Source organism: Eleutherodactylus coqui, chromosome 7 (genome assembly GCF_035609145.1).
Source record: "Eleutherodactylus coqui strain aEleCoq1 chromosome 7, aEleCoq1.hap1, whole genome shotgun sequence".
In the NCBI taxonomy this organism is placed as follows: Eukaryota; Metazoa; Chordata; class Amphibia; order Anura; family Eleutherodactylidae; genus Eleutherodactylus; species Eleutherodactylus coqui.
Window position 1 is genome coordinate 145,992,853 of NC_089843.1, and position 27,721 is coordinate 146,020,573.

At 46.3% G+C, this 27,721-nt stretch overlaps 1 protein-coding gene across 11 annotated transcripts in view; it reads right to left on the reverse strand.

Annotated features, from left to right (window-relative positions):
• BLTP1 (bridge-like lipid transfer protein family member 1) overlaps positions 1-27,721 on the reverse strand; it is a 240,840-nt gene that overhangs the window by 82,639 nt on the left and 130,480 nt on the right. For 10 of the 11 annotated variants that reach the window (XM_066573788.1, XM_066573798.1, XM_066573797.1 and 7 more), the window contains exons 41-48: positions 26,107-26,255; positions 20,281-20,500; positions 15,120-15,278; positions 13,612-13,787; positions 10,804-10,979; positions 9,950-10,656; positions 9,559-9,804; positions 8,764-8,857 (exon numbers count right to left, since the gene is read on the reverse strand). In XM_066573788.1, coding sequence (XP_066429885.1) covers positions 8,764-8,857; positions 9,559-9,804; positions 9,950-10,656; positions 10,804-10,979; positions 13,612-13,787; positions 15,120-15,278; positions 20,281-20,500; positions 26,107-26,255 — 1,927 coding nt within the window. The remainder of the gene's footprint in view (positions 1-8,763; positions 8,858-9,558; positions 9,805-9,949; positions 10,657-10,803; positions 10,980-13,611; positions 13,788-15,119; positions 15,279-20,280; positions 20,501-26,106; positions 26,256-27,721) is intronic. The other variant, XM_066573794.1, reaches the window with a different exon arrangement.

The window sequence follows — 27,721 nt, forward strand, 5'->3', positions numbered from 1 at the left end:
TTAAAGTCCAGCCTATAATGTTTAATGAAAGTATGGCCTGAAGTCCATGTGGCTGCGTTACAGATTTGCTCAATCGATGCGTGCGCTCTCTCCGCCCAAGAGGATGCCACCGCTCTCGTTGAGTGGGCCTTCAATCCTTCTGGAGGGGGGATGCCCTTGGCCTTGTAAGCCTCCTGGATGGCTCTCCTGAGCCACCTGGCGATCGCATCTTTAGAAGCGGCCTTTCCTTTGGCCTGCCCCTGAAATTGAACGAAAAGTTTGTCAGACTTCCTGAAACTTTCTGTTGCCTCGAGGTACGCTAGTACCGCTCTTTTGACGTCTATATTATGGAGCTTTTGTTCTTTTGCATTTTTGAAATTTTGGCAAAAGGCTGGAATAACTATTGGTTGGCCCCTGTGGAAATCTGACAATACTTTAGGCTGGAAGGATGGGTCTAAAGAAAAAACTATTTTATCCGGGTGGATAGTCATATATGGGGCCCTTCGTGAGAGGGCCTGGATTTCCCCCACGCGTCTGGCTGACGTAACTGCCACAAGCAGGGCTACCTTGTATGTCAGCCAGGCGATGGATAGATCCGTAATCGGTTCAAATGGGGGGTCGCATAAGGCCTGAAGGACTATGGTTAGATCCCAGGGTGGTGCCGTGGGCCGTGTGAATGGATGTAATCTGCTCGCCCCTCTAAGAAATCTCCTAATCCACCTGTGCTCCGCCAGCGCGAGATCGAAGAATGCCCCCAAGGCCGCAATTTGGACTTTGAGTGTATTCGGACTCAAACCTTTATCCAGGCCCGCCTGGAGAAAATCTAAGATTTTCCGGACGTCTGGCTGATCCAGCTGCTGGATGTCCTGGCCTAACCACTCCGAAAATTTTTTCCAGACTTTGGAGTAGATTTTGTGTGTCGAGGGTTTAAGGCTCTCGCTAATGGTGGAAATAACCTTAGGGGAAAGACCCTTTCCTAGGAACTTTACCCGCTCAAGCTCCAGGCCGTAAGCCTGAACTTGTGAACTTCCGGGTAAAGAAGAGGGCCCTGCGACAGTAGGTCCGGTCTTGTTGGAAGGTGGAAGGGCTCTCCCACTGACAGGGATCTCAGGAGGGGGAACCACGGTCTTTTGGGCCAATATGGTGCTACAAAAATTACTGTTAGGGTTGACTGCAGTAATTTCCTTAGCAGAAGCGGGATTAGTGGTAGAGGGGGAAAGGCATACGCTAGGTCCCAATCCCAGGGGTGAGAGAGAGCGTCCGTGCCCAGGGCCTGTTTCTCTGCGCCTCTGGAAAAGAAAAGCCGGCATTTGGTGTTTGCGCTTGACGCAAAGAGGTCTACTTCTGGTACCCCCCACTTCTCCACAAGAAGGCTGAACACCTCTGGATGGAGTTCCCACTCTCCTGGGTCCACTTTCCTTCTGCTTAAAAAGTCCGCGGCTGAGTTCTCGGCTCCTCTTATATGAAAGGCCGATAGGGACTTTGTTGTGCCTTCCGCCCATTGAAGGATCCGCCCCGCCAGTCGTTGTAGTGGAGGATTCCTGGTGGTACCCTGGTGGCGAATGAGTGATACTGTTGTCATATTGTCTGAGAAGATCCTCACATGTTTCGCCACTAATCGTGTTTGCAGGCTACGCAGGGATTTCCATACAGCTTTAAGCTCCCTAAAGTTCGATGAGCTAGCTTTCTCGTGAACGTCCCAGGCCCCCTGTACATAACCGCCTTCAAAGTGGGCCCCCCACCCTTTGGCGCTGGCATCGGTCGTGATTATTACGGCCGGGTCCAAATTCCAATCGGATGCCTGAGACAGGTTGTCCGACGACACCCACCAACGGAGAGAAGCTCTGGCTTCCGCAGAAATAGGGATTGTCTGATCAAGCGAAGCCTGCAACTTGTCCCAATTCCGGAGAATTAGTGACTGGAGTCCGCGACTGTGGAATTGGGCCCAGGGGACCACGCCGATGCACGAAGTCATTAGTCCCAGGATCCGCATTGCGTCTCTTATCGTTACCCTATGTTTTTTATATAGGTTGGAACATTCTTCTATGATAAGATGTTTTCTTAGGGGAGGAAGGGACGAATTTTGTAGACTGGAATCCAGAATGACACCCAGGAATTTCTTCCTGGTTTCTGGCTCCATGTTGGATTTTGACTCGTTAACAATCCAGCCAAGCTCCTTAAATAACTGCAATGTGGACTCCAAGTGTGATCTCAGAGTAGATGGGGAATCTGCCACCAACAGGAAGTCGTCTAAGTAGGGGATGATCATGACACCCTGGTTTCGTAAGAAGGCCACCATTTCCATCACGACCTTGGAAAAAATTCGCGGAGCCGAGGAGATTCCAAATGGTAGGCAGACGAACTGGAAGTGGCGGATTTCCCCCTCCACCCTCAGCGCAAACCTCAGGAATTTTTGTGAGTTGGCGTAAATAGGGATATGAAAATAGGCATCCTTAAGGTCTATTGTAGCCATTACGTTATCCCTGGCAATTAAAGGAGTTGCAGTTCTAATGGTTTCCATTTTGAATCTCCTATATTCAATGAATTTATTCAGTTGTTTTAAATTGATAATGGTGCGGTGGGAGCCGTCTGGTTTGGGAACCAGAAAGAGGGGGGAATAGAAGCCTTTTCCCTGTTCCTTCTTAGGGACTGGGATAATCGCGCCGAGACCCTGTAGGTTCCGTATGCCCTCCAACAGAGCCTGTTCTAGGCCTGGAGACTGGGTTGGGGTTATCATAAACCTGTCCGGGGGGCGGGATAGTAGCTCGATCCTGTACCCCTCCGCCACTAGGTGCAGTACCCACTCATTAGTTGTAATACTACGCCAGCTATTGGAATAGCGAGCCAGTCTACCCCCTACCGGGCCCGAAAGTATGGGCTGAGGGACAAAAGTTAAAGTCTTACCCCTTCCGCCCTTTGGATAAGACCATCTTCCGGTCTTTCCCTTCCCGGCGTACGTAGACGAGGGATGAGGGGTGAAGGGTCTCTTGGGTGGTCTGGTGGCAGGCAGTCCGTGACTCTTGTCAGCTGCTTTCTCCAGCAGACGATCCAGGTCTGGTCCGAATATACGCCCGCCCCGGAACGGTAGGGTACATAGCCTATTTTTGGACGCAGCGTCCCCTGACCACTCTTTCACCCACACTGCCCTTCTGGCGGTGTTCGATAGGGCTGCCATGCGGGCTCCGAGGCGGACTGTTTCCATCGAAGCATCTGCCAGGAACCCTGTTGCCATTCGCAGCAGAGGGATGCCGCTTGCGAACTCCTCCCTAGGGGCTTTTTGGTCGACTAGGGCTGCGAATTGGTCCAACCAGATTGCCATGGAACGAGCCACGGAAGTGGCCGCGATGTTAGCTTTCATGATGAGACCGGAGGTGGACCAGGCTTTACGCATGGATGTGTCCACCTTATGGTCCAACGGGTCCTTTAAGTGGGATGTATCCTCAAAGGGCAACCCGGACTTTCTGGATACCATGGCAATTGCAGTATCGACTTTAGGTATCTCGTCCAAAAAGGACACTTCATCTCCCGGAAATAACAGGCGTTCTTTAAATTCCCTGGGGATTAGCGGAGCCTGATCCACGCTCTCCCACTCATTTAGGATCAGCTGCTTGAGTGTGGCGTTTACGGGGAATGAAGATTTTTTGTTGCGGGAGTAACCCCGCGAACATATCCTCCTGGACTGTGCGGGGTTGCTGCACGTCTTCCTCCACCTGCATGGTCCTGCGTACTGCTTTCAGCAGTTGATCCATGTCCGCGGTAGAGAAAAGATATTTCTTGTCCTCCTGCGTCACTTCCCCGTCAAAATCCACATTTTCCGCTATGTCGGAGTCAGACTCAGACACCGCCGGAACCGACCTGCGTGTAACCCCGGAAGGCCCAGGTTGGAGGTCCGAGAGGGAGGACTGCACTTCTTCTCGGACGACTGACCGAATTTCGGCCATAAGGGAAGTTTTTTCCTCCTGCATAATTTTCGCGGAGCAGGTAGCGCATAGCGTTTTGGTGCAGGAGTCGTCAAGTTTGGTTAGACATACTGGACATTTTTTACTCTTGCGTCTAGCCTCCCTTGGTTTTTGAGTATCCCTGTCCTGTAAGACAAGGGAAACTCTGTTAGTGGGGAAGTGTATGTAGTGCAGGTGTAGGTTGGTCCACTGGACCACTTACAGTTAGGAGGGTCTCTGGGTCCTCTCTGGTCGACATCTTGCGCCTTGCAGGAACGCTTCCTGTGCTTAGGATCGTTCCTTAGCGTGGAGAAACACCACCAGCTGATGCAGGGGCAGCGGATTTTTGAATTTGGCGCCGGCCGCGCCAGGCCACGCCCCCTTTGCGGAGCGTCCGACGTCACCGCGCTGTATCCGAAGCCACGCCCCCTGGAGCGCTCCTGTCGGCCCTGGACCCGGAGATGGCGGCCGCCGTCGCAATGACGGCCGCAGTGGTGCCGGCAGCCCGTACTTGGACCCCGGCCCACCGGAGATGGCGGCCGCCGCCCGAAATGACGGCCGCAGTGGTGCCGGCAACCCGTACTTGGGCCCCGGCCCACGCAGTCCCCGGAAAGCTCCCAGATGGGGTCCTTCCCACTGGGTTTGCCGGGGCTGCCCGAAAGATCCACGCCGCCGCTTCGCCGGTAAGTCCTCCTCCGGCATGGGACAGCGTTGCTGGAGTTCTGCCGCTGCTGTCCTGAAGGGACAGGAAAAACACTGGTGTTGGTGGAGGGGAGGTGCTTTTTATATTCTGCCTCTTCCTGTCCCTTCAGGTCAGCAGGTGAGCAACCTCCAGCGTATGCTGTCATGATGTCATGGGGAAAACTACAATACTTTTGCCAGAAGTTCCACACACAGTCATTACTCCACTGAAAATGAAAATGTTTATTTGGAAGGTTTAATATTCCTGTAAACCAGACTTGGGGTACATACACACGTAGCAAAAAAGCAGACCATTTTCCACAGTGGAAAACTCTGCACCAGCGCTGTGAAATCTGACTAGAAAGTGACTGTGTTTCTGCAGCGCTCCCCCTTACCTCCAAATTCTTCCCGCTGACAGCGCTTCATTCACCTGGAGGCCGCCAGGTGCCGGATGAAGGAAGTGCCGATAGTGCACAGAATTGTGAAGTGAGTGGGAGCGCTGTGTCTGCTGAAAATAAGCTGCAGAAACACAACGGATTTCTAGTCAAATTCTGCGAACTTTGACTGTCTCTTTTATGGAAATCTGCAGAATTTCTACCTCGTGTGAACATACCCTTATAACGAGAAGAGAGTACCCAGCAGCTAACATATCGTCTGTTATCCTCCACTTTCATCCCTCCCGTTTAGGATCCACCGAGATGCCTGCTGTATTAGAGGCGCATGTGGAATTATTGTAACTGTCTGATTACGCCCATGTTTAAAGGAACAACTTTTATTCCAAGCGGATGTCAAATTTCAAATATTTCACCCAGTGCAGCCAAATTTCCTTAGGAATACATTTTGGACAAAAATAAAATAAAAACATTCACACAAACTGTTAAATCAAAGATTAATAATACAAGTACAGTATATAGCTCAAACTATATCCTTTATATTTAACAACTGCCTATAAATTTAGGAACCCCAGTCACACTGCCATACTGGAGACTAAACGGCATTAGGTAGATATGAAATAGTGTTAATAAGCATGAGGCGTACCATCCGGCACACGACCAATCTCCTCCATCAGTAGCCTCTATTGACTAACCCTGCACATGGCATTCTGCATGCTCAAGCCATTAGTGCCATGTGAAGTGTTATATAAGGAACTTCTCAAGTAAAGCTCAGTAACATGTAGACAGGTTTGTTAGCTGATGTTAACGCTTGCCTCATCAGAGGTAATCATTTTGGGGCTGCATTTTGAAAGGGTTTATTGGATGGAGCTGGAGCCACGGCAAAGTCACCCAGGCAAATGATTTTGCCAGGGAAAGCAGCGGCAGGCCAAGTATTTCCATTCAGAAAAATGGCCGTCCTTGTAATGCAGATGGCTAAAAATCAGCCAGGATGTGAAGCGCTCATAAAGAGCAACTCTCCATTCTGGCTCATAACGGGGGTCCTGGGCGAGGGATCCTCCTCTAACACATACATATATCCAAGTAGGACTTATATGAGAACCCCTTTATAGTGTAAAGATCACCTCAGAAACTTGCATTTGAGGACCAGAGTGAAAGAACTAATGACACTTGTATGCTCAACCTTGGTACAAACATCCAGTTTTCATCTCCCCATATCCCCTGTGGCATGAGACAGTCCTGGAATGTGAGATTTTGCATTTTGACTAAACCTGTGCTATTTACTGTTTTAATAAAGCAGTAAGCTATTGATAAGCATTAATTAATACCTGTCAATCCAATTCTGCTAATTAAAAGCAGCACATAAACTTGTGAAATCTCGCCTTCTGAGACTGTCTGATGCTGCAGGGAGTGCCGGGAAAGATGCAGGGAATGTCAGATGAAAAACAGGAGGTTCCTAGCCAACCGTCTTGGCAAATATGCCATGTGTGAATTTACCAGTTACACCAGCCTCGTCAACAACTTGTCTTTTGTTGGGTTCCAAGTCATAGTAAAAAATTACTAGGTGTCTTTATAAGACGTTCTGCACAGTTTTTGCACCTCAGCCCCATCTTCTAATTCAGGGGTCCCCAAACACCGGTCCGCGGACTGGGGCCAGGCCGTTGGGTGTTTCGCTCTGGTCCGCGGCACCGCCGGGAACTTTTGTTCTAAACACAAGGCCCGCGGGACGAATTCGGCCCGGTGCCTTGTGTTATGTGGCCCGCGGCGTGCCGACACCGCTCACCACTGAAGCGATTACCAGCGGGAGCGCCGCTGCTCCCAGCTGGTAATCGCGCTGATCCCGGCGCACACTGACGTCAGTGTGCAGCCAGGATCCTCCTCCCCGAGTCCCCTGCTCATTAGTTCCGCAGGAGAGGACTCGGTTATTACTGGGGGGGGGGGGGAGGCCGGTTATTACTGGGGGGGGGGGGAGGCCGGTTATTACTGGGGGGGGGGAGGCCGTTTACTACTGGGGGGGGGAGGCCGTTTACTACTGGGGGGGGCGGTTATTACTGGGGGGGGGGGGGGGGAGGCCGGTTACTACTGGGGGGGGGGAGGCCGGTTACTACTAGGGGGGGGGCCGGTTACTACTGGGTGGGGGGGGGGAGGCCGGTTACTACTGGGGGGGGGGGGGAGGCCGGTTACTACTGGGGGGGGGCCGGTTACTACTGGGGGGGGGGCCGGTTATTACTGGGGGTGGGGGGGAGGCCGGTTATTACTGGGGGGGGGGGGGGAGGCCGGTTATTACTGGGGGGGGGGGGAGGCCGGTTATTACTGGGGGGGGGGGAGGCCGGTTATTACTGGGGGGGGGAGGCCGGTTATTACTGGGGGGGGCGGTTATTACTGGGGGGGGGGGGGAGGCCGGTTATTACTGGGGGGGGGGGTGGCCGGTTATTACTGGGGGGGGGGGTGGCCGGTTATTACTGGGGGGGGGGAGGCCGCTTATTACTGGGGGAGGGAGGCCAGTTATTACTGAGGGGGGGGGGGAGGCCGGTTATTACTGGGGGAGGGCTGCTTATTACTGAGGGGGGGCCTGCTTATTACTGGGGGGGGCCTGCTTATTACGGGGGTGGGGGCCTGCTTATTACTGGGTGGGGGCCTGCTTATTACTGGGTGGGGGCCTGCTTATTACTGGGTGGGGGCCTGCTTATTACTGGGTGGGGGCCTGCTTATTACTGGGTGGGGGCCTGCTTATTACTGGGGGGGGCTGCTTATTACTGGGGGGGGCTGCTTATTACTGGGGGGGGCTGCTTATTACTGGGGGGGGCTGCTTATTACTGGGGGGGGCTGCTTATTACTGGGGGGGCCTGCTTATTACTGGGGGGGCCTGCTTATTACTAGGGGGGGCCTGCTCATTACTGGGGGGGGCTGCTTATTACTGGGGGGGGGCTGCTTATTACTGGGGGGGCCTGCTTATTACTGGGGGGGCCTGCTTATTACTGGGGGAGGAGATAAACTATAAGCTGCCCTATGTGTGTGCTGGGGGGGGGGGGGAGATAAATTATATACTGCCCTATGTGTGTGCTGCCAGGAGATTCTAAAGGTCATAATTAAATAAGTATGCACTAAACTCCAACCCCCTTCATAACCCCGCCCATGTCCCGCCCCACCCTGCCGGGCCTTGTAAAAATGGTCTTGCTTAAAGCCGATCCTGGTGCCAAAAAGGTTGGGGACCACTGTTCTAATTGAATGCCACACCCATCATTCTGCATCCTTCATCATAGCAGTGCGGGCTGTCACAATGGAGGATACAGAGGCAGGTATCAGAAGATAAGTCTGTTGTAACAAGGCGGCATGACTTGCGAAGGAGCGGCAACGATAAAGGCCGCCTGCAGACGGGCGGAAATTCCGCGGCGGGATTTCCGCCCCTGGAAGCTGCCTTAGGATTGCGTTAACCAACGCAATCCTATGCAGACGGCCGCAATTTGGCCGCGTAAAATCTCGCGCGGCAAACAAATCATGGCATGCTCTATTTCTGTGCGGGGGCTGCGGGAGCAGGTGAGTGTCACGCTGCTCTCTGCAGATGCTCGGGTCGGGTCCCGCTGCGAGAATTCACGCAGCCATATCCGACCCGGCCGTCTGCAGGTGGCCAAAGACAGAGTAAGTTTCTTAAAATCATATTTCCAATGTATTTCTTTAAGCTCAAACAAGTCACAGTATTTAGAAGCATGGAAATCAATTCTATTTAAATCTAATAATTATTAAAAATATACATAACAGATTCTGAAACTTACTGAATATTTGGTGTAATGCCTTCCAGCAGAACAATGTTTACACCACCAATATGGGCTGTAGCGCACGTTTCAGTCATTTTTTGATGCAGAACATCTAAAAAAATTAAATAAATGCAGATAAATGGCAATAGTTAAGATTAACTGAAGAACAGAAATATGCAACCAGAGTAAAAAGGCATTCTATGATGCATATACATTCCACATTTATTAAGGGAAGAACTTCATACAAAAAATATAAATAATCCCTTTTGTCAATACAGACACAACCTTTATAAGAAATTAGAATCATTAGGGGAAAAAAAGGACTGTTGAACCAAATCCAGCAATAATAAACCAGAGAGTGCGCTCATGTAGCAGCCAGAAAGTCTATTGTTGGGTTTTCCCCAAAATCAGTGTTTTTTTTTCAAATTGATCATTAAAGGCCGAGTGATTTTGCAAGTAAGCAGCGGTTTTACCCATAAAACCATGCAGCTACTAGTAATAATAGGCATGTGGTTCAAAATAATGTGGCTATTAAAAATCAAATTTGAAGACCGCCTCTCCACCAGCAGTAAAACCACACGTTGGTGCAGTTTTTAGTTGCGCTGCGCCTGCTATGTGAGAATTCACTCTGTGAGGGATACAACAACTATGAAGCCAATCTATATACTCTGATGTGTATTACATTTCAGTCAAGCATATCAGTCTTAGAAATAACAATTAATGAAGGTATACCCACATACATAGCAAGATGCAATGTGATACCTACAGGTTCAAGAAAAGTAATGGCTCCACCATAAGTCTACAAAGCAGTACCTTTCATTTTTTCCTTTAGCGTAAAACTCCCATGTATCCTTTTGAGCTCCGATTCCATGGTCAGACCCCCAATGTCAGCTTCTAGGTGGGTACGATTCACCATGCCAATTCCAAAAACGATCAGGGTGACATGGTGTGGCTCAGCTGCAACCAAGCTGCGCTTTCTCTGACTCTTATTCAAGCTATTACTGTCCTGTTCGTTCTCAAACACCACTTTACATGTGGGCTCTGATGGACTTCTCCCTCCTAAACAGTATTTAAAAACAGGAGACAAGTTGATAGAATATTAATACACTACATTATATCTAAACCTCCTATCAATGTACAATAAGTAAAAGGTTGTCAAAAATAATTGTGATGCAAAAACAAATTTGCAAAGCTATTTTCTTACCTGCAGGACCAAGTGGTTCTGATGACTTCTCCAAAAATCCAGTGGGGTCAGAGATGAGCGAGTAGAAGTTTAGCAATTTGTACATGTTCTGCCAGCACTCCGCCGATGGCTCACTTTGTTCGGACACAGTTATGGAATCCGAGTCATCCATATGAATTGCCATATGATCTACTGCGTCTTTTGAGCCCTTTCGAGAAACCTTGGAGGTTCTTCTCTCTGACCTTCCCAAAGAGTTCTTGTTCCGAGACTCCTTTTTGTTGGTATCATTGTTGGCTCTTTTGTTCTTTATATTATTTACCCTGGTGCCACCATTTAAACTGCCCCGAGAGCTACGGCTAAAGTCAGAGGAACGAAAGTCCCTGTGCTTTCTAGTCTTGAAGGTAGGTGTTGGCGAGGCTGAGCCGGCTGTATACCTGCTTAGCTTGATATCTGTCTGTGTTGCTTTGATATCATCAATCATAGTACTGAACTGATGTATAAGCCGTACCAAAGCCATGTCTACATGCTGACTAATTGACTGGCAGGAAATGGTAAAGTTGCAGTGAAAGGTATTGTAGTACCTCTTGCTGAGATCATGAAAGGAGAGCGCACTGGTGGAATTCTGTGGTGTGCACATAGACTTCTCCATTATCACTGCATTGATGCTGAACGTTTCTAGCATCAAAGCTGGCTTGAACTCAAGAGGAGGCAGGTTTATAGCTCCTTGTCTGAGGAAAAAAGATGAAAGATAACATAATAAGGAGATACAACACTTCAGGTTTTTATTTTCTAACACGCAGACAATATCTATTAAAACGTGCAGAAACCTGTTCTTTACATCATATCTAAAGGCAATGAAATTAAAAAAAGCAAACCTCCTGGCTCTTTTACTTCTTCTTTCTTTTGATGTATCAGAATCAACAATGTCAGCTCTAAGACAATCGAGTGTGCCGGAGAAGGACAAGTGTTCCCCAAAATACATCCTATAGCTGAGTGGCACAACATCTTGTGACTGGATGCCTGTGTGACTGAGCAGAGGCTTGAACACCACCTGAAAAAGATAAACAGCTTAAAATTAAAAAACAATCATTTGAAAAGTCATTTTATATGAGGGGAGTTTAACACAGGAATTTTATAGCTCTGACACAAGTTGGGAAAAAGGTTGAATTTTATACTATTTAGGGTACTCTTTAAATTTGTGCCATTTTAAATTTTGTATGAACATTTTCCGGGTGGATTTAGTTATACTGTAAGCCTAGAGAGAGAAAAGCCTGAAAAGGCAATCATACCATCAGTATATAGAGTTTTCATATGAAAAAAAAGCCAAAAAAAACCTACATTACAAAAAATATATGGACACTTTGGTATTATGCAATAGACTCCTGTAGTGTTAAAGCCACCCCTGCTCCACCCTCTAATACACTGGAAAAAAGTCATAAAAAACATTGCCAACTGCTGGGTATAAAAGCAGCCTGAAGTGTATTTCTGGGCAAGAACGGAAATTTGTCATTATATTGAGTCAGGTTTAACATCTCAGCACTCTAAACCTTGCGTATTTGATGTCCCAATAGTCTCCTTTTTTTTCCCAAACTACAGCGTCATAAACAAGTTCACAGAGCGTCTTTCCCGCCACCTCAAGAATTTTTATCCTTAAAAGAGAACCTGTCCCCTCTGAACAGCGTCATAAGCTAAGTTATGGTGCTGTACGGCGGGGGTTAATGGAGAGCCAGGTGAATATTTTGAATTTTTTTTTATACTTACCCTCACCCTGGTTCCCACAGTGTTCCCCGCTGAGGGCTATGCACGCCATGAAAATATGACTCTTTTCAGAATGCCGTTAAGATGCTCTGCCATAGACTTCTATGGGAGAGCGCAAGCATAGTGGTCTGAAAAAGAGTCAGATAGCCAGACTTCACTTGGGAACACAACAGAAACCAGGGTGTGAGAGAGTATAAAAAAAAATACATCTCGCGACTCCCCGCCACCTCCCCCAACAGCACCATAATTTAGTTTACAGTGTAGTTCGGAGATGTCAAGCTCTCCTTAAAATGCAACACTACAGTTTGAAGTGCAAGTCGAGCTTTAATTGAACCATCATGAGGGGCTAAAACAAAATTCTCTAGAAGTCTCCATATACAGCTACCACCAGCCTGCCAGTAGCATCATGAATCCATGAGTGAGTTCACTGAGTCCTCCCCCACCTCCTGTAATATACTCTATATTAAAACAGAGGCAATACATCCAAAGCATTCCCTCAAAAATGGTATCAAACTCTTAGGCTGGGTTCACACAGGGCGGATTTGCCGTGGAAATGCCGACCAGAATTTCGCCGTGGCAAATCTGCCTGCGGACATTAATCCCGGCATTAGCCAATTGTGTGGACGAGATATGTCAAAAATCTCGTCCACATGAGACGGCCAATCTGCTGCGGCAAAGCCGGCGCTGCGGCGCGGATTCCACTGGCTGCAGCATGTCTTTTTTTCCGTTGCGGCCGCGTTCTCCTCTATAGGAGCGCTGGCCGCAACGGAAAAGCATGTCGCCAAGCCGCTCCAAAACCCGCAGCTAAGTGCCGCAGGTTTTGAAGCAGCGCTTTCCTGGCTGAAATCTCGCGTTTTGTTGCTGCGGCCTAACCGTGCAATTTATGGCAGGATTCCGCCCCGTTGGAATCCAGCCCAATAAGCATAAAAAGGAATTGTTAAAGGGAATGTACCACCTACATGTTTTTTTTCTAATTAAAACTAGATTTTAAAAAATTGACTAAGTTTCACTATCATCTGTACAAGACTATGAGGGTGGCCATCTTTACTTGGCTGCAGTTAACAGCATTTAGAAATACACTTAACAAAAAAAATGATAACGATAAAGTGCCTTTAATTCCAGGTTGCTGCACAGTAGAGCTCCCAGGCTTTTCACACAATGAAAAAGATGTGACCCACTGACTTCTAGTTGAGTGTTCTATGCTCTGCGGGGGAGGAGGTGACCTGTGACCATTGCCTATTGTGAATAGTGGGTCCAATGTTATTTATCTCTAGTTATCACTATTCAGTGTAATCTTGCCTGTGATAACATGACTACAAAAATTATTTTTCTCCACAAAACAGGCAGTGTCAGACTATTAGAAGGCTTAGTTGTCAGTGTGAAAACATTATATCTGTATTTTTTAAAATAGATTGTGACATTGAAAATTAGAAAAAGAATGAAAAAAAACATTAAAAACAATATGTTTAAGGGCTTATGCAGACGACCGTATATCGGCCGGGTATTCCAGCCGGCCGATATACGGCGTCTCTCTCTGCAGGGGTAGGAGGCTAGAAGAGCCGGGAGCAGTGCTCTGAGCTCCCGCCCCCTCTCTGCCCCTCTACACTATTTGCAATGAGAGGAGGTGGGATGGGGGCGGGGCTAAGTTTCGTGAATTAGCTACGCCCCCGTCCCACCTCCCCTCATTGCAAATAGTGCAGAGGGGCGGAGAGCGGGTGGAGGGGAGGCAGAGAGGGGGCGGGAGCTCAGAGCACTGCTCCAGGCTCTTCCAGCCTCCTCCCCCTGCAGAGAGGGACGCCGTATATCGGCCAGCGTGAATACTTGGCCGATATACGGTCATCTGAATAAGCCCTAAGATAAACGTTCACACAATAGGCCATTCCCTGAGGACGCATCCCTTTAAGAGGGTATCTTTGCCATTTCACCTGAGCATCTGCAAGCTGGACTGCAGGAAATCCTTGGTTCCCCTCTTCAATTCCTGCAATGTCATCTTGACTAGTGCTGTGCTGGGAATGGGTTCCATCCAGTGTGTTCTGCTCACTGGATAGCACAGTATTAAAATCAGAGGCTGACGGAATAGTCGGCAGGTTGTGTGTCGTTCCTAAAATATCAAATGGCGTTTCAGTATTATGAAGAATAGGAATAAGAAAAGACAAAACCATTAATATAAGCGTAAACTAAATACATTCATTTTTAAATAATCCATAGTATTTCTATATACAAATTGTATTTTTTAAAAGACAACATGAAATAAATGTGCTATATCTAATCTACGAGCCTGGATGTCAATAGATCTTAAGATAAGCAGTACTGATGGAACATTTCGGAAATCCCAAGTAGTTTCGTACAACTTTTCTTAAAATAAAGTGATTGCCAAACCGAGAAAATAAACTTTTTATTTAGCCTTAATAGTCATATAATGTCATGCAAAAATCCTGACTTCTGAAACACGAATGGCATTTAGTTATTCTATTACATACAATGTCTCTCTGCTGTATAACACTGGCTACGCTGACTGCGGTGGACACTTGTACTCGTTTTTTCCGTTTAAGGCCAGCTTCACACAACCGGATTCACAGTGCGAAATCTGTGGTTGACGTCAGCATTAAAGATCTGTAGCAAATCGCACTCATTGAAAGGTATGCAGTTCCGCTTTTTCCTTCGCTCGCAGAAATGAATTGTGTATTTGGGGAGTGGAGGAAAAATCGCAGCATGTAACTGAAATCAATGCTAACCGTCCGACCCGCAGACCACTCGCAGTTAATATTAGCGACAGCATGGGAGATACAAATATATATATATATATATTAAAAAAAACAAAAACACAAAACAACTGTACTGTGTAAACGTCCACGGTCATTTACAATACAGAAATAGTAGATATGTGGGGTCGCCTGGGATCATAGACAGATTCTGCTGCGGGATCCGGCATGGTCGCATGCAGCCAGCCTGAACCTCCAAGTCCAGGTGTCACCCGCAATCAGCATTTCTTTGTTTGCATTTTGCAGGGGACGTAACACTGTATTTAATAGCAGCCTGTAGAATAAGCACTTCTATGCTAATTCTTTGGGTTCTGAGAATGACTATATTGAAATGTAGGGTACAAAGACAAATGTTACACACATTAATGAATTTACAATATGACAGTGTATGACAATGGTCACAGAAAACAAAGACTCCTATACTCCATTCACTGGATGCTATCAAGAATCGGGGACAATTGGCCTTTTTAGGTAAAATTTCTCTAAATACTTTAGTTATATAATCTCGCAGGTAAGCGCTAATTTATTAGAAAAGATCTCCTCTTACACCATTGGTCTGTAACTTGCTTCACATTACCAGATTTATGTGGGTGGCTTGTCCAACCTTTACAATTTACATAAGTGGACAAGTTCTATCTAAACAATACTCCAAAAAGCCTCGGTGCCAATACCTGTTGGAAGACTGTTGTGTCCAGACTTGATGAGGGGTGACTCGTGTACCACACTGCCTCTATTACCCACTGCATTTGACATCCAGTTATAGAAGCTCACAGAGGATGGTTCAGACAATAAAGGATGTTCTGATAACATTTCTGTGGCCACAGGATTCCCTGTATCAATGAATCAGGAAAGGTTTCAGAGAATTCTCGTGTAAGACATGATTATCCACTGTGTAATAATGGTGTTTACAATTTGCACTTTGCTGTAAAGCATCGATAATGGCCAAGAGGTATTACAGGGCATCTGTAATGAACATTAAATGCCTTTGATGCTGTCTACAAATATCACTTACTACAGAAGACTAATTATGGAAAAGACCCAGAGGGGGTACAAATAGGAGCAACGTAATACAGAACAAAGCAATGCATTAAAGCTGAGGCTGCCTGAAATAGTGTGTTTAATATCTTATAGCCGGTAATAGGGAGCCAAATCTAGGATGAAACATGTATCAGTCATTTTCCATTTCTCTTCTGATTTTACATGTGCAACAGTACAAAAGTAGCAGAACAGATAAAATGTTACTATCTCCTAGAACATGCAGTTGTGTGGACACACAAGGATACAGACAGTGCAATGTAACAGTTGGTGAGAGAAGACAGATGAACTATGGAAATATGCAAACACATCATAGCACAGTACTAACTGAAAGACATAGGACTTCTAAAGGTGATGTGACTTTCAATGTAGCTGGGGGTTTTACCCCAACAGCCTTGAAAACGTCACCTAAAGACATGCGATTTTATGACTATTTGCTGAAGTTTCAATGCAGATTATAACTGCACCTCAACCCCCTCATCTACATATAGGCTTAATAAGAGAGAAACTTCGGAGCAGTCCAACTGAAAAGCCAAAAATCATTAGTATAATGAATCGTTCTCGTTAAGGCAAATAACACAAGATAACCTGGAAAAACCGTTTCTCTGTAATGTAACTCACTACTTCTACAAATCCCTGAATGGTATTGCCTTCTTGCCTGGAAGGGACAGCTCTTGGGACGGTGCATGGACCACTATGTGCCTACGTTTTAGTGTAAGGGATTGGTCACATCAGTGCTAGAGGTTTCCGGATTGCCGCTCTGTTCAGGCAAAGGAAAACAGCAACCACTGGCTGAACGGATCCGTCCTATTACAGAACGAACAGAAGCCACTGGCTATAACAGAGTCTGTTTGACTTCTGGCCAACTGGTCATCACAGGACGAAATAGTGTAGCATGCTGCACTATTTCATCCTGTGTTTTAGTGGTAATCAGCAAAGCCGTTTCCGAACCTCTGGGGCTGGTGTGAATGAAACCTAACAGTGGTCAACTTCTGGAGGATGCAGGATAGATAGCTCTGTATTGTTGCAGTCCCTCATCCACTTACACACAACTAAGATATGAATTCAGAAACTTTCTTGACAGAGAAGCCACTGAGAAAGAAAAACATGGCTGCTGGGCAAACAAACAAAAAGCCCATCCACTCTGGTCAATTATTCAAGTTCACTCATTTCTGAGTGATCCCTGGATTAACGACATAATCTCCAACAATTTGATGTGATCTTCATCGATCATGCTACAAATGATCTTTACTGGCAGCACAACATTTCCAGCAGGCATCGCCGCTCAGTGCATGGTTTGCACAAGAGCCATTACTAAACAACCTCAATGCTTCCAGCTGGCAAGTACTAAAAGGAAACCTATCAATTTCTTATCAAACTACCAGTCATTCATTGGTGGTCTGATAAAGAATTATACTAGGAATACAAACCGTGATCTGAACATTGACATGTCAGGCAGAATAAGAGAGAAGCTGGAGACTTTCTTATAAATCATTAAACTTTGATTTTTAAGCTCATCAAAACTGATGCATGACCAGGACTTACCCGACTGCTAATCAGTATGTGCAATGCTAAAAGTGTGCTTTATGTAGGAAAACTAGTACAGGCAAGGAACGGGGCTGCAACAAAACAATCAGACCTGAGCTGTCATTTTTCTAGTGCGTGTCATAAAAGGAAAGTGGCAATCAGCAAAAGACCACAAGCCGATAAAAAGAAACTTAGTTTCCACAAATGCAAACTGCTGCCATAAAACTTTTTTTTTTCTTTTTTTTTTAAATTATGCCAACAGAGAGCTGTGCACTTTTAAAGGGAACCTGTCATCAAGTTTTTACAATGCAATCCATGATAAACTGTTCACGGTGCTGCTAATGAGATTTTCTTATTGCTAATTAGTTTTGTAATACATACTCCGATACCTTTACAATATCTTTTTGAAGTTTTCCTGCACTGTGTTCTAATGAGCTGAAAGAGTCACAGTCATACTTTTCCCCTCAGCGTGGCACCAGACACCCTGCTCTTGATTGGCATGCATACAGATTACTTTTCTTCATAGCAAACCCTGCCCAGCAACTCCGCTTTCGTTTACTAGCTGTAAGTTCAGTGGTGTACTGCACATGCGCCTTGAGGATCATTACTCCTAATGCGTCTTGAGGTCAGATGATTGTGAGAGCAACGATTCTCAAGGCCCATGCACAGTAAGCCACTGGAGTCTCAGCAAATAAAGGTCCAGTTACACACACAGATATCTTTCAAAAGATTGAAAGATCAGCAATCGTTTTGCATAAAAGTACTAATAGGCGCTAATTGCTATTAGTACTTATCAGCTTCATTTGCATGCACATGAGCTTCTGGGAGCTGTTACAGGACTCAGCAGGTGGTATGAGCACTGTAATTAGCTGTACTGTTCAGCTGTGGGCTCCCCTTGGAGAATTCAGCACCATAGACAGTAGACACAGTGTGTGGTTCTGCTAATCAGCTGTTCTGCCAGTGAGAACTGAGAACAGCTGTAGCAATGTTATCAGCTGTTATCAGATCTCTGCTAGCAGAACACAGCCTGCGGTCCAGCTTATCAGCTGTTCTGCTGAACGAGGGTTTTAAAGCAGAACTGAAAACAGTAGTTCGGCAGAAAACTGAAAGATGGGCACATTTAGACACAAAGATTATCACTCAAAAGACGTCTTTAGAGCGAATTTTGAGCGATAATCGTTGTGTCTAAATGGGGCTTTAGGGGTATCTGAGGTGCAGGCAGGGTTTGCTATAGTGCCTGTGTGGGATTACAGCGAAGAGGAGAAATCAATAGGCATGCTGATCAAGAATAGGCAGTGCCAGGCGCAGGACAGAGGAAAGAAATCTGACTCCATTCAGCTCTTTACAATACAGAAAACACACAGAAAAGGAAAAAATGGCCACATACTTACTATTTTGTGACACAGGAGGTGCAAGAAATGCACCATATCCCTCCGCATGCAGACAGCCAAAGTGCTATAGGAGGAGCACAGGTCCAAGTTTCTGATAAACCATTACTCACACATCTTCCCCATATGGAGGCAGCGGCTGCCCAGCACCATATTTGCGCATAAGTGTAAAAAATATATAGACAGGGTATCAGGCCACACAGTATGTGTAGTGCACCGCACCATGCAGAGTTCGTAGCCCATTAGTGACGCCATCTTTTAAACCAGTGGGCTGCGCTGCATGCTATGGGTGAACCACACTGGCACTAACACCCTTTACAATACAGCACGAGAAAACTTCCAAAGCAGATTGTAGAGGTACCAGGGTGCGTATTGCAAAGCTAGTTAGCAATAAAGAAAATCTCATTAGCCGCACTGTTAAAGTTTTATCATTGATTACATTGTAAAAAACTTTATGGCAGGTTCTCCTTAAGACCATTTTGGACATAATGAGTTTGTTACACGATACCCACTAAGAAAATGAAATTCAAATAGCAGCTTTTATGTTATGTAGCCATCAGCATTCTCCACAGTAAGCGCTCGTGTGCACAGGCGGGTCGGATTCCGCATGCAGGAACCCACAGTGGAATCCGACCCTGCCTGCGGCTGAGAACCCTGCTTACCCGTCCACAACTTTAACTGCGGATGGGCCGCGGATCGACGGTTTCCATGGACTTCAACGGAAGTCGTCCGTGTGGTAACCGCACTGAAATGGAACATGCTGCTGTTTGTCTTCTGGACCAAAAAGGTACGCAAAACAAATATGCATGCTTTAACTTAGCTGCTGATGCCCAGGTTTCTATATAGGCGGCTTGAACTAGAGATCGTCCGCACGGGTGCCCTGCACGGATCCCGCAATTCAAGTTAGAAAGACATTTATGTCTGGCACATATAAACAGCAAAGCAAACAACTGAGCATGTTGGGTGTGATGTAGGTTACCTTTCACAACTTTTTACCAGTCAGCTGGTTCACTATAATTTCTACTTGTGTAACATGTAAGACTATCACATCACCATCATGTGAAATTATTGCATTATACTGGGAATAAAATCTGGATTTCTTTCAACTATTGCCCAGTATTATCATCTTAGGGCCCTTCTACACTGCCATATGGTCATCCATTAAACATACATGTTTTTACTCTCAACAATGGAAGAAAACATAACGTTTAAAGGGATTCTGTCATCAGATTCATGCTGCCTGAACCATGGGCAGCCTAAACCCGGGCCAGGAAAGGCTGTTGCCACTGTTGCGATGTTTCAGAATAAATACACATTGAAGTTTGACTCAGAGTTGCGCTCTGAGCCACGGACCAAGCCGCCACTGTTTCTCCCCATCTACTACATAAAGACTGACAGCTCTCTCCCTATACACAAGACAGAAGAGGAGCTGTAAGTCTTTATGCAGCGGGCGAGGGGAGGCCAGCGTGTTTGATAGATGTTGGTCTCACCTCTCGCTAACATACCTATTCTCCAGAAGGTGTGCTCCAGCAACCATGTTCGATAGTTTATTCGTCTGCCATAAAAGTGAATGGAGAGAACCGTAGACTTACACGGTCACCTATACATTCATTTTCCAATCTGATCAGGCAGAATGAGGCAAGATGGGGACAAAGGAGGAACCTATGTTCTGGAGACAGATGAAAGTCCCAGAGGTGGAACTCACATCTACCAGACATTTCTAGCAAATCCTGTGGACATGCCATAAATGTCTTTAAAATGTTTGTCAACAGTTGTGAACAGGAAAAAGTAAATATCCTAAACAACCACACAAATGTAATACATTGAAGAGGTCATCCTGTGTGTGCCATCAACACTCAACCACTAATACAGTCAATAATACCTGTCCTGGTAAGTGAACTGCTTTTAACAGCTGTAGCATTTCTCTGCGGCGTCCCATCCAGGAGATTGTGCAGACTAGGGAAGCTCCCAGTTAAGTAGCTCAGAAGACTCTCTTTCCTTGGGCTTTCCTTCACAGGCATCCCAGATCTACTGACATGGGCAGGAGAATCATTTGCTGTGTCTCCACTAGTGTAGCTCAGAGAATGATAAGGATGGATCCCCTTAAAAAAAAAAAACATAAAAACAGTAAATATACTTTGCATAAGAATGTGACAAAATCAATGAGATCTGAGAAGAGATAACTCTGTGCCTGGGGATGTAGATACTCCTGAAAGCAGCCCAGCAGATCAGTGTACATGTAATGCCAAGTGACAATGCAGAACAGGGAACAGTAGTTCATAGAAGCTGAGTGACTGTTAAAACAATCCAGCCAGCTAGAATATACTGTATATACAGTAATGTAAATTACCCTACAGGATGAGTCAAAACATAGAGAAATGGCTAAGACAGTTTGCCAAACACCTTCAAAACTACTCTTCTGAATTTGCACCAAAACATACATTGTATCTTAAAGGGAACCTGTCAACAACTATAAGCATGATAATCTAAGCTATGGTGCTTTTAGTTGAGGTGATGTGGAATTCGTGGAGCCTCTTTTCATATTCACCTGCTTCCCCCCAGAGAAGTCAGCGCACACGGCCAGCTTGCCTCTTTACAGAAGGAAGTATGCACAGCCTTGTGAAGAGAGTCAAGCTGGCCATGTACGCACCAACTTTGCTGGGGGACACCACAAGAACATGGAGCCAGGTGAGTATAAAAAGAGGCTCCATTCATTCCCCATCACCTGAACTATAAGCACCATAACTTAGTTTAAGGTGCTTATAGTTGGTTCCCTTTAAAAAGAAATTCCAGCAGACATATTTAATCATTCCCAATAATCCCTAACCCATATTCTATTTTGCTCTCTGCTATCTAATAATTCAGCTTCTGTTTGCTAGGTTGTTGAAACCAGTCTGTGGGCAGTAGCTCTGGTAATATGTTTTACATTATACACTGGTCAACACTGAAATGGTTACAGACTTTAAAAGGTCCTAATCTGTAGTATCTTGGTGTGCCGAACACGAATATGACCATGAAGTTTTTATTGGTTCTTTTTGGTTCTTAAGATATTTCATATAGTTTATTTTCTGTGTTTCACTGTGTAAATGTATACAGTAGGACTGTAACATCGTTCGTTACAGTTTGAGCCTTTCTTCAGAAAGGAAGGTAATCTGGTATTCTGTTCCGATATTTAAGGCCTCATAAATCACTCATGACCCACAAGAATGGAAACTATTTGGAGACTCCTCGAAACTGAGTCTTAAGGCTGTGCTTTTGCACAACGGAAACAGTCATCCATCTATTCCAGTAGCGCATGCTGTCCATAAAAGAGAGATGTATGATAACTTAAAGTAGCTACTGAATTCCATTGAGTATAACAAGAACAGCTGGCACCTCTGGGGCGATTTGAAGGTAGTTACACTTTTAATGGGACTGCAGTAGGGATATACAAAATACATGTGTTTCTTATGCGAGTAGGATAGCCGAGCAAAGGAATTGCACTAGTTGTGGAAGGATTTGACTCGCAGACAAAATGTAGTAGTTGGAGAGAATAATATCCAGCACCCAGCTCTGGTCAAGGCTCACAAAATCCTGCTACCAGTCCTTCACATCAAACTAGGTTTGATGAAGAACTTTGTGAAAGCCATGGACTGAACTTCACCACTAGAGACGAGCGAGCACGCTCGGATAATGCAGTTACTCGAGCGAGCATCGCTCTTCTCGAGTAACTACATTCTTGTCCGAGCAGGCTGGGGGGGGGGGGGGGGGGGGCGGAGCGAGAGATCTCTCTCTCACTTTTTTCCCCGCTAGCCCCCATCGCTCCCCCGCGCCTGCTCGGACAAAAATGCAGTTACTCGAGAACAGTAATGTTTGCTCGAGTAACTGCATTATCCGAGCGTGCTCGCTCATCTCTAGTCACCACCTTTCCAATACCTTCATAAAAAATTCCCTCGACTCAGCGAGACAAAGATTAAAGAGGGGGTTTTTGTGGGTCCTCAGATTCGAGAGCTCTTCAAAGATGAACGGTTCAACAACTTGCTGCAGGGTGATGGGAAACAAGCATGGAATGCTTTTTGCCTAGTGTCTACAAACCTTGTTGGGAATGTTAGGGCACAAAACTACAAGGAACTAGTACAAGACATGCTGATGCAGTATCAGAAACTTGGCTGCAATATGTCTCTCAAGATCTACTTCCTTCATTCCCATCTGGATTTCTTTCCAGACAACTGTGGTATGGTTAGTGACGAATATGGCGAACGTTTGCATCAAGATATCACAGCAATGGAACAAAGATACCAGCGAAAATAGTCCACTACCATGCTGGCTGACTACTGCTGGACACTCCACAGAGATGCTGGCTGACTACTGCTGGACACTCCACAGAGATGCTGGCTGACTACTGCAGGACACTATCATGCTGGCTGACTACTGCAGGACACTCCACAGAGATGCTGGCTGACTACTGCAGGACACTATCATGCTGGCTGACTACTGCAGGACACTCCACAGAGATGCTGGCTGACTACTGCTGGACACTCCACAGAGATGCTGGCTGACTACTGCTGGACACTCCACAGAGATGCTGGCTGACTACTGCAGGACACTACCATGCTGGCTGACTACTGCTGGACACTCCACAGAGATGCTGGCTGACTACTGCTGGACACTCCACAGAGATGCTGGCTGACTACTGCAGGACACTATCATGCTGGCTGACTACTGCAGGACACTATCATGCTGGCTGACTACTGCAGGACACTATCATGCTGGCTGACTACTGCAGGACACTCCACAGAGATGCTGGCTGCCTACTGCTGGACACTCCACTGCCACGCTGACTACTACTGGACACTGAGCAGAGATGCTCCCGGACAGCTGCACAAGAGACTGATAAAGACATCTAATAAGTAGTCTATGAATTTTTTTACAGGTATTAACCATAGGCCTATTACTATTGCCATGCATTTTGTGATGTAAACAATTATTGCAGATTACAAAAAAAAGCCAATTTTGCATTTTGACTATCATATTTGTGTTGAGCACATAAAAATTGATAAGAAATTACTAATTTTATTTCAGTAACATGACTTTTGTAAAAATGTATTGACCAGTTATCATATCAGATGTGGCAAGGTCACTTCTACAGACATAGGCCTCATGTCCACGGGGAAAATCAAATCTGCTCCGGATTTGTAACGCGGATTTGGGCCGCGGATGCAGTGCGGATGAGCTTAAAATAGTATTTTATTGCATGCGGATGACACGCGGATGCGTTTTTTTTCACGCGTGTATGCACGCGGATGGCATTTTTGCATCTGCGCGTGAAAAAAAATGCAAGGCCACTGAAAAAGAAGCCAAACTTGTAATCCGCATGCAGATTTCACGCACCCAAATAAATGGCATTTAACACCCGCAGCGGATTTCCCGCACCCCATAGAGATCAATGGGGCTATCCGGAGCGTGATCCGCACCTAAGGCCTCATGTCCACGGGGAAAATCAGATCCGCTGCAGATTCTACATGGAGAATCTGCAGCGGGTCCCTCCTGCCCCGCGGACATGAGCGCTGAAAATAGAAATTTAAAAGCATTTACCTTTCCGTAGCGGGCGGCGAAGGTCAGCTGTTCCTCACGGCCGGATCTTCATTTTCGGCCGGCGGATGAATTCCTGACGCCGGCGGCACGTCGCCGCCACGTCGTCGACGTGCCGCGCGCATGCGCCGGGCACATCCGCCGAGCCGAAGCAAGGGAGATGCGGCCGTGAGGAAGAGCAGAGCTTCGCGGTCCGCTGCGGGTGAGTAAATGCTTTTAATTCCTATTTTAGGTCTCCCGCGGATCCGGACGGCTTCCATAGGCTTCAATAGAAGCCCGCGGGAGCCGTCCCCGCGGGAGACCCGCATGAAAATGGAGCATGGTCCAGATTTTTTCATGCTCCATTTTTTTTTAAATGCCTTTTATTGACGATCCGCGGGTATTTATGTACCCGCGGGTGGTCAATGCATCCCTATGGGGTGCGGATCCGCGCGCGGGAGATCCGCTGCGGATTTTAAATCACATTTTGCCCGTGGACATGAGCCCTAAGGGCTCATGTCCACGGGCAAAATGACATTTAAAATCCGCAGCGGATCTCCCGCGCGCGGATCCGCACCCCATAGGGATGCATTGACCACCCGCGGGTACATAAATACCCGCGGATCGTCAATAAAAGTGATTTAAAAAAAAATGGAGCATGAAAAAATCTGGACCATGCTCCATTTTCATGCGGGTCTCCCGCGGGGACGGCTCCCGCGGGCTTCTATTGAAGCCTATGGAAGCCGTCCGGATCCGCGGGAGACCTAAAATAGGAATTTAAAAGCATTTACTCACCCGCAGCGGGCCGCGAAGCTCTGCTCTTCCTCACGGCTGCATCTCCCTTGCTTCGGCTCGGCGGATGTGCCCGGCGCATGCGCGCGGCACGTCGACGACGTGCCGGCGATGTGCCGCCGGCGTCAGGAATTCATCCGCCGGCCGAAAATGAAGATCCGGCCGTGAGGAACAGCTGATCTTCGCCGTCCGCTACGGAAAGGTAAATGCTTTTAAATTGCTATTTTCGGCGCTCATGTCCGCGGGGCAGGAGGGACCCGCTGCAGATTCTACATGTAGAATCTGCAGCGGATCTGATTTTCCCCGTGGACATGAGGCCTAAATGGAGCATGTCCATTTTTTTTCATGCTCCATGATTTTTCTAATTCACATTTATTGACCATCCGCGGGTATTTAGCTACCCGCGGGTGGTCAATGCATTCCTATGGGGCGCGGATCCGCTGCGGATTTTAATTATTATTTTCCCCGTGGACATGAGGCCTAAAACTAGAGGAATAAAAAGAAGCTCCATAATGTAAAACTGCATCAAATAAGGTCAAATAAAAGAGTGGAAAAATGATACCTGAGACCATATAATAATAGTAGGGTCCAACAGCTGCACCCTCTCCTCTTGGTGAACAGACAAGCTCTGGTATAGGAAGTGTAAATAAGGAAAATTGGGAGTATATGGTGCGCTCGGGCAAAGGAGGAGACCTGGAGAGGTCAGCATTGCCGATGCACCGCTGACCCTCCACATCTCCTTCGTCTGAGCACACCATATACCCGTGATTTTCCCTTATCTACACAAACCGCTGTTATTCCAAATTGTGAGCAAAACACTGAAGAACAAGTGCAGAAGAGAACAGGAACAGCTCCGGACCGTGTCCTATGCAACAGCATGCACGTCACAGATCTTGTACAAGCTCCACAGCCAAATGCAAGAAGCGGCCACGATGATTTGTTCGAAGCCTTACCTCATCTACCAAATACCAGAAACGCCTTGGAGGAGGTTCAGTGACAGTATCAGAAAACACAGGGCTAAGAAAATGTGCACTCAGTGCATTCTTGGATTGTTGCTATGCAATGGCCCATACCTAATTAGAAGTCACTTGACATGGAAAGATAGTAGTAAACTATGGTTTTCACCAGTTTGCCTTTAAGTTAAAAGAAACGGGAATGCAGTCATTGATCTCGCTTCTAAGTTTAATGCGTGAAACCATGAGGTTATAAAAGACTGTTACAAAGAATGTGCCAATGTCAGGCCAGCAAGTGAGTTAAGCAAACCTAACACCTAGATTAAGTGGAGCATATTACTGAATACACATACAAGGGACGGCAAGTGTAGATTGGCTTTGGCAAAATGTATCTTAAAAGAAAAGTAACTTACTTTAATCTTCAAAGCTGAATCATTATGAGCATGGGATTTCGATAGCTTCCTCATAATTTCAGCCCCAGTCACAGGACCAGAAGAAACGCCTGCAGGAGGGGGTCGCGTATTGGTTCCTTCCAGAAGCATTGTATGTTCACTAATAGTAGCTAAAACAAAACAACAAAAACTAATCGTTTAAAGACAAATATGAAGTAATGCATATACCCATGTTAAAGGTGGCCATTTAAATTAGACAGAGGTATGTCCAGATACCACAAATACCCTGGAACTAGAGAGTGAACACAAGGTGTATTTTTTTATTATGAAGCCCCCGTAACACGACGATTCAGTGTACTGCTAAAACAACACAAAATATCTATAAACGTCTGAATAAATTCTAATGCCTTCTCCATTTTATATGAACCCGTGTACCTCTGCAATTCGGGTCCAAAGTTATCCTCTGCCATATGCAAATGAGCAGAGAAGAGTCACACTGATTCATGAGCTACTAAGCCAATTACACCCCCTTTCTCAGAATCAACAGAGTTTACTGTGTAATACGGGATAGGAGAAACTGTCTAGCAAGGAAAAGGGGGTGTGGTTAGCTTGGCAGCTCATGAATCAGCATGACTCTTCTTTGCCAAATGACTCTTCTCTTCTGTACCCACTGAAGGTTTACCCCCAAGGAAACCTTTTAAAAAATATTCAGTAAGGCAAGTTATACATGGTGAGATAAAAATAAAGGCAGAGTCATGGAAGGAAGGAGGTTTCTTCCAGGTTTGTGCTGTATACACAGCAGCAAGGAGAGTACCCCCTGCTGGCCGATTAATGATGTAAGCCTGTAGGTGGATCCTTAAGGAGCAGCTAGACAGGCCAGTACTGCTCTGTATGAGCTACAATCGTGATATGCGAGTATGGTGGCTCAAAATTCTTGTTTTGAACAATGGAGGAATAAAGACTTGTCTGTTCACCTGCATCATATGCTGCTGCTTTCTTTATTCGAGTGATATGTGACTACGGTGGCTCAAAATTCTTGTGTTGCAAGCAGGCAGGGAGAAGCTCTCTAGTTGTTAGAGAGGAGTCGTCTGAGTACTTGTTAGTACCATAGAAAGCAAGGTGGTACTTTTGTTCCTGTTCTGTTTTATTTTACTGCTACCGTGCTAATAAAGAGTGTGTCAGTTGAAGGCCGCCTACACACAACCAGGTCGGAGCCCGCAGCGCAAAACGACCCTGTGTCCAGCCGGCATTCACGCATACCTGTCTTCTTTTCTGTACGCACAGCGAGCCGTCGGATATGCGCAGTACAGTTTTTTCCCCAATTCCCTGATTTTCCCTCACCGTTGCTAGGTGATGATGCTGGTACCCGCGACCTTTCCGCAATGTCATTGCAGAAGGGCTGTGGGTCGGACAACTGCCATTGAGTTCAATGGAAGCAGTCTGCACGGAATCCCACTCAAAAATACAGCATGCTGCGATTTTTTTCCTCCACGAGCAGAAAACTGCAAATGATTTCCATGCAGGAAAAAAAAGCGTTTTACCATAGCATGCTATGGGCATATTTGCCACGGAATGAGAAGGCGGATGCCCACTTAAACCTATTTCTGAATGCCGATTCAGTGTTTGGTGAAAAAGA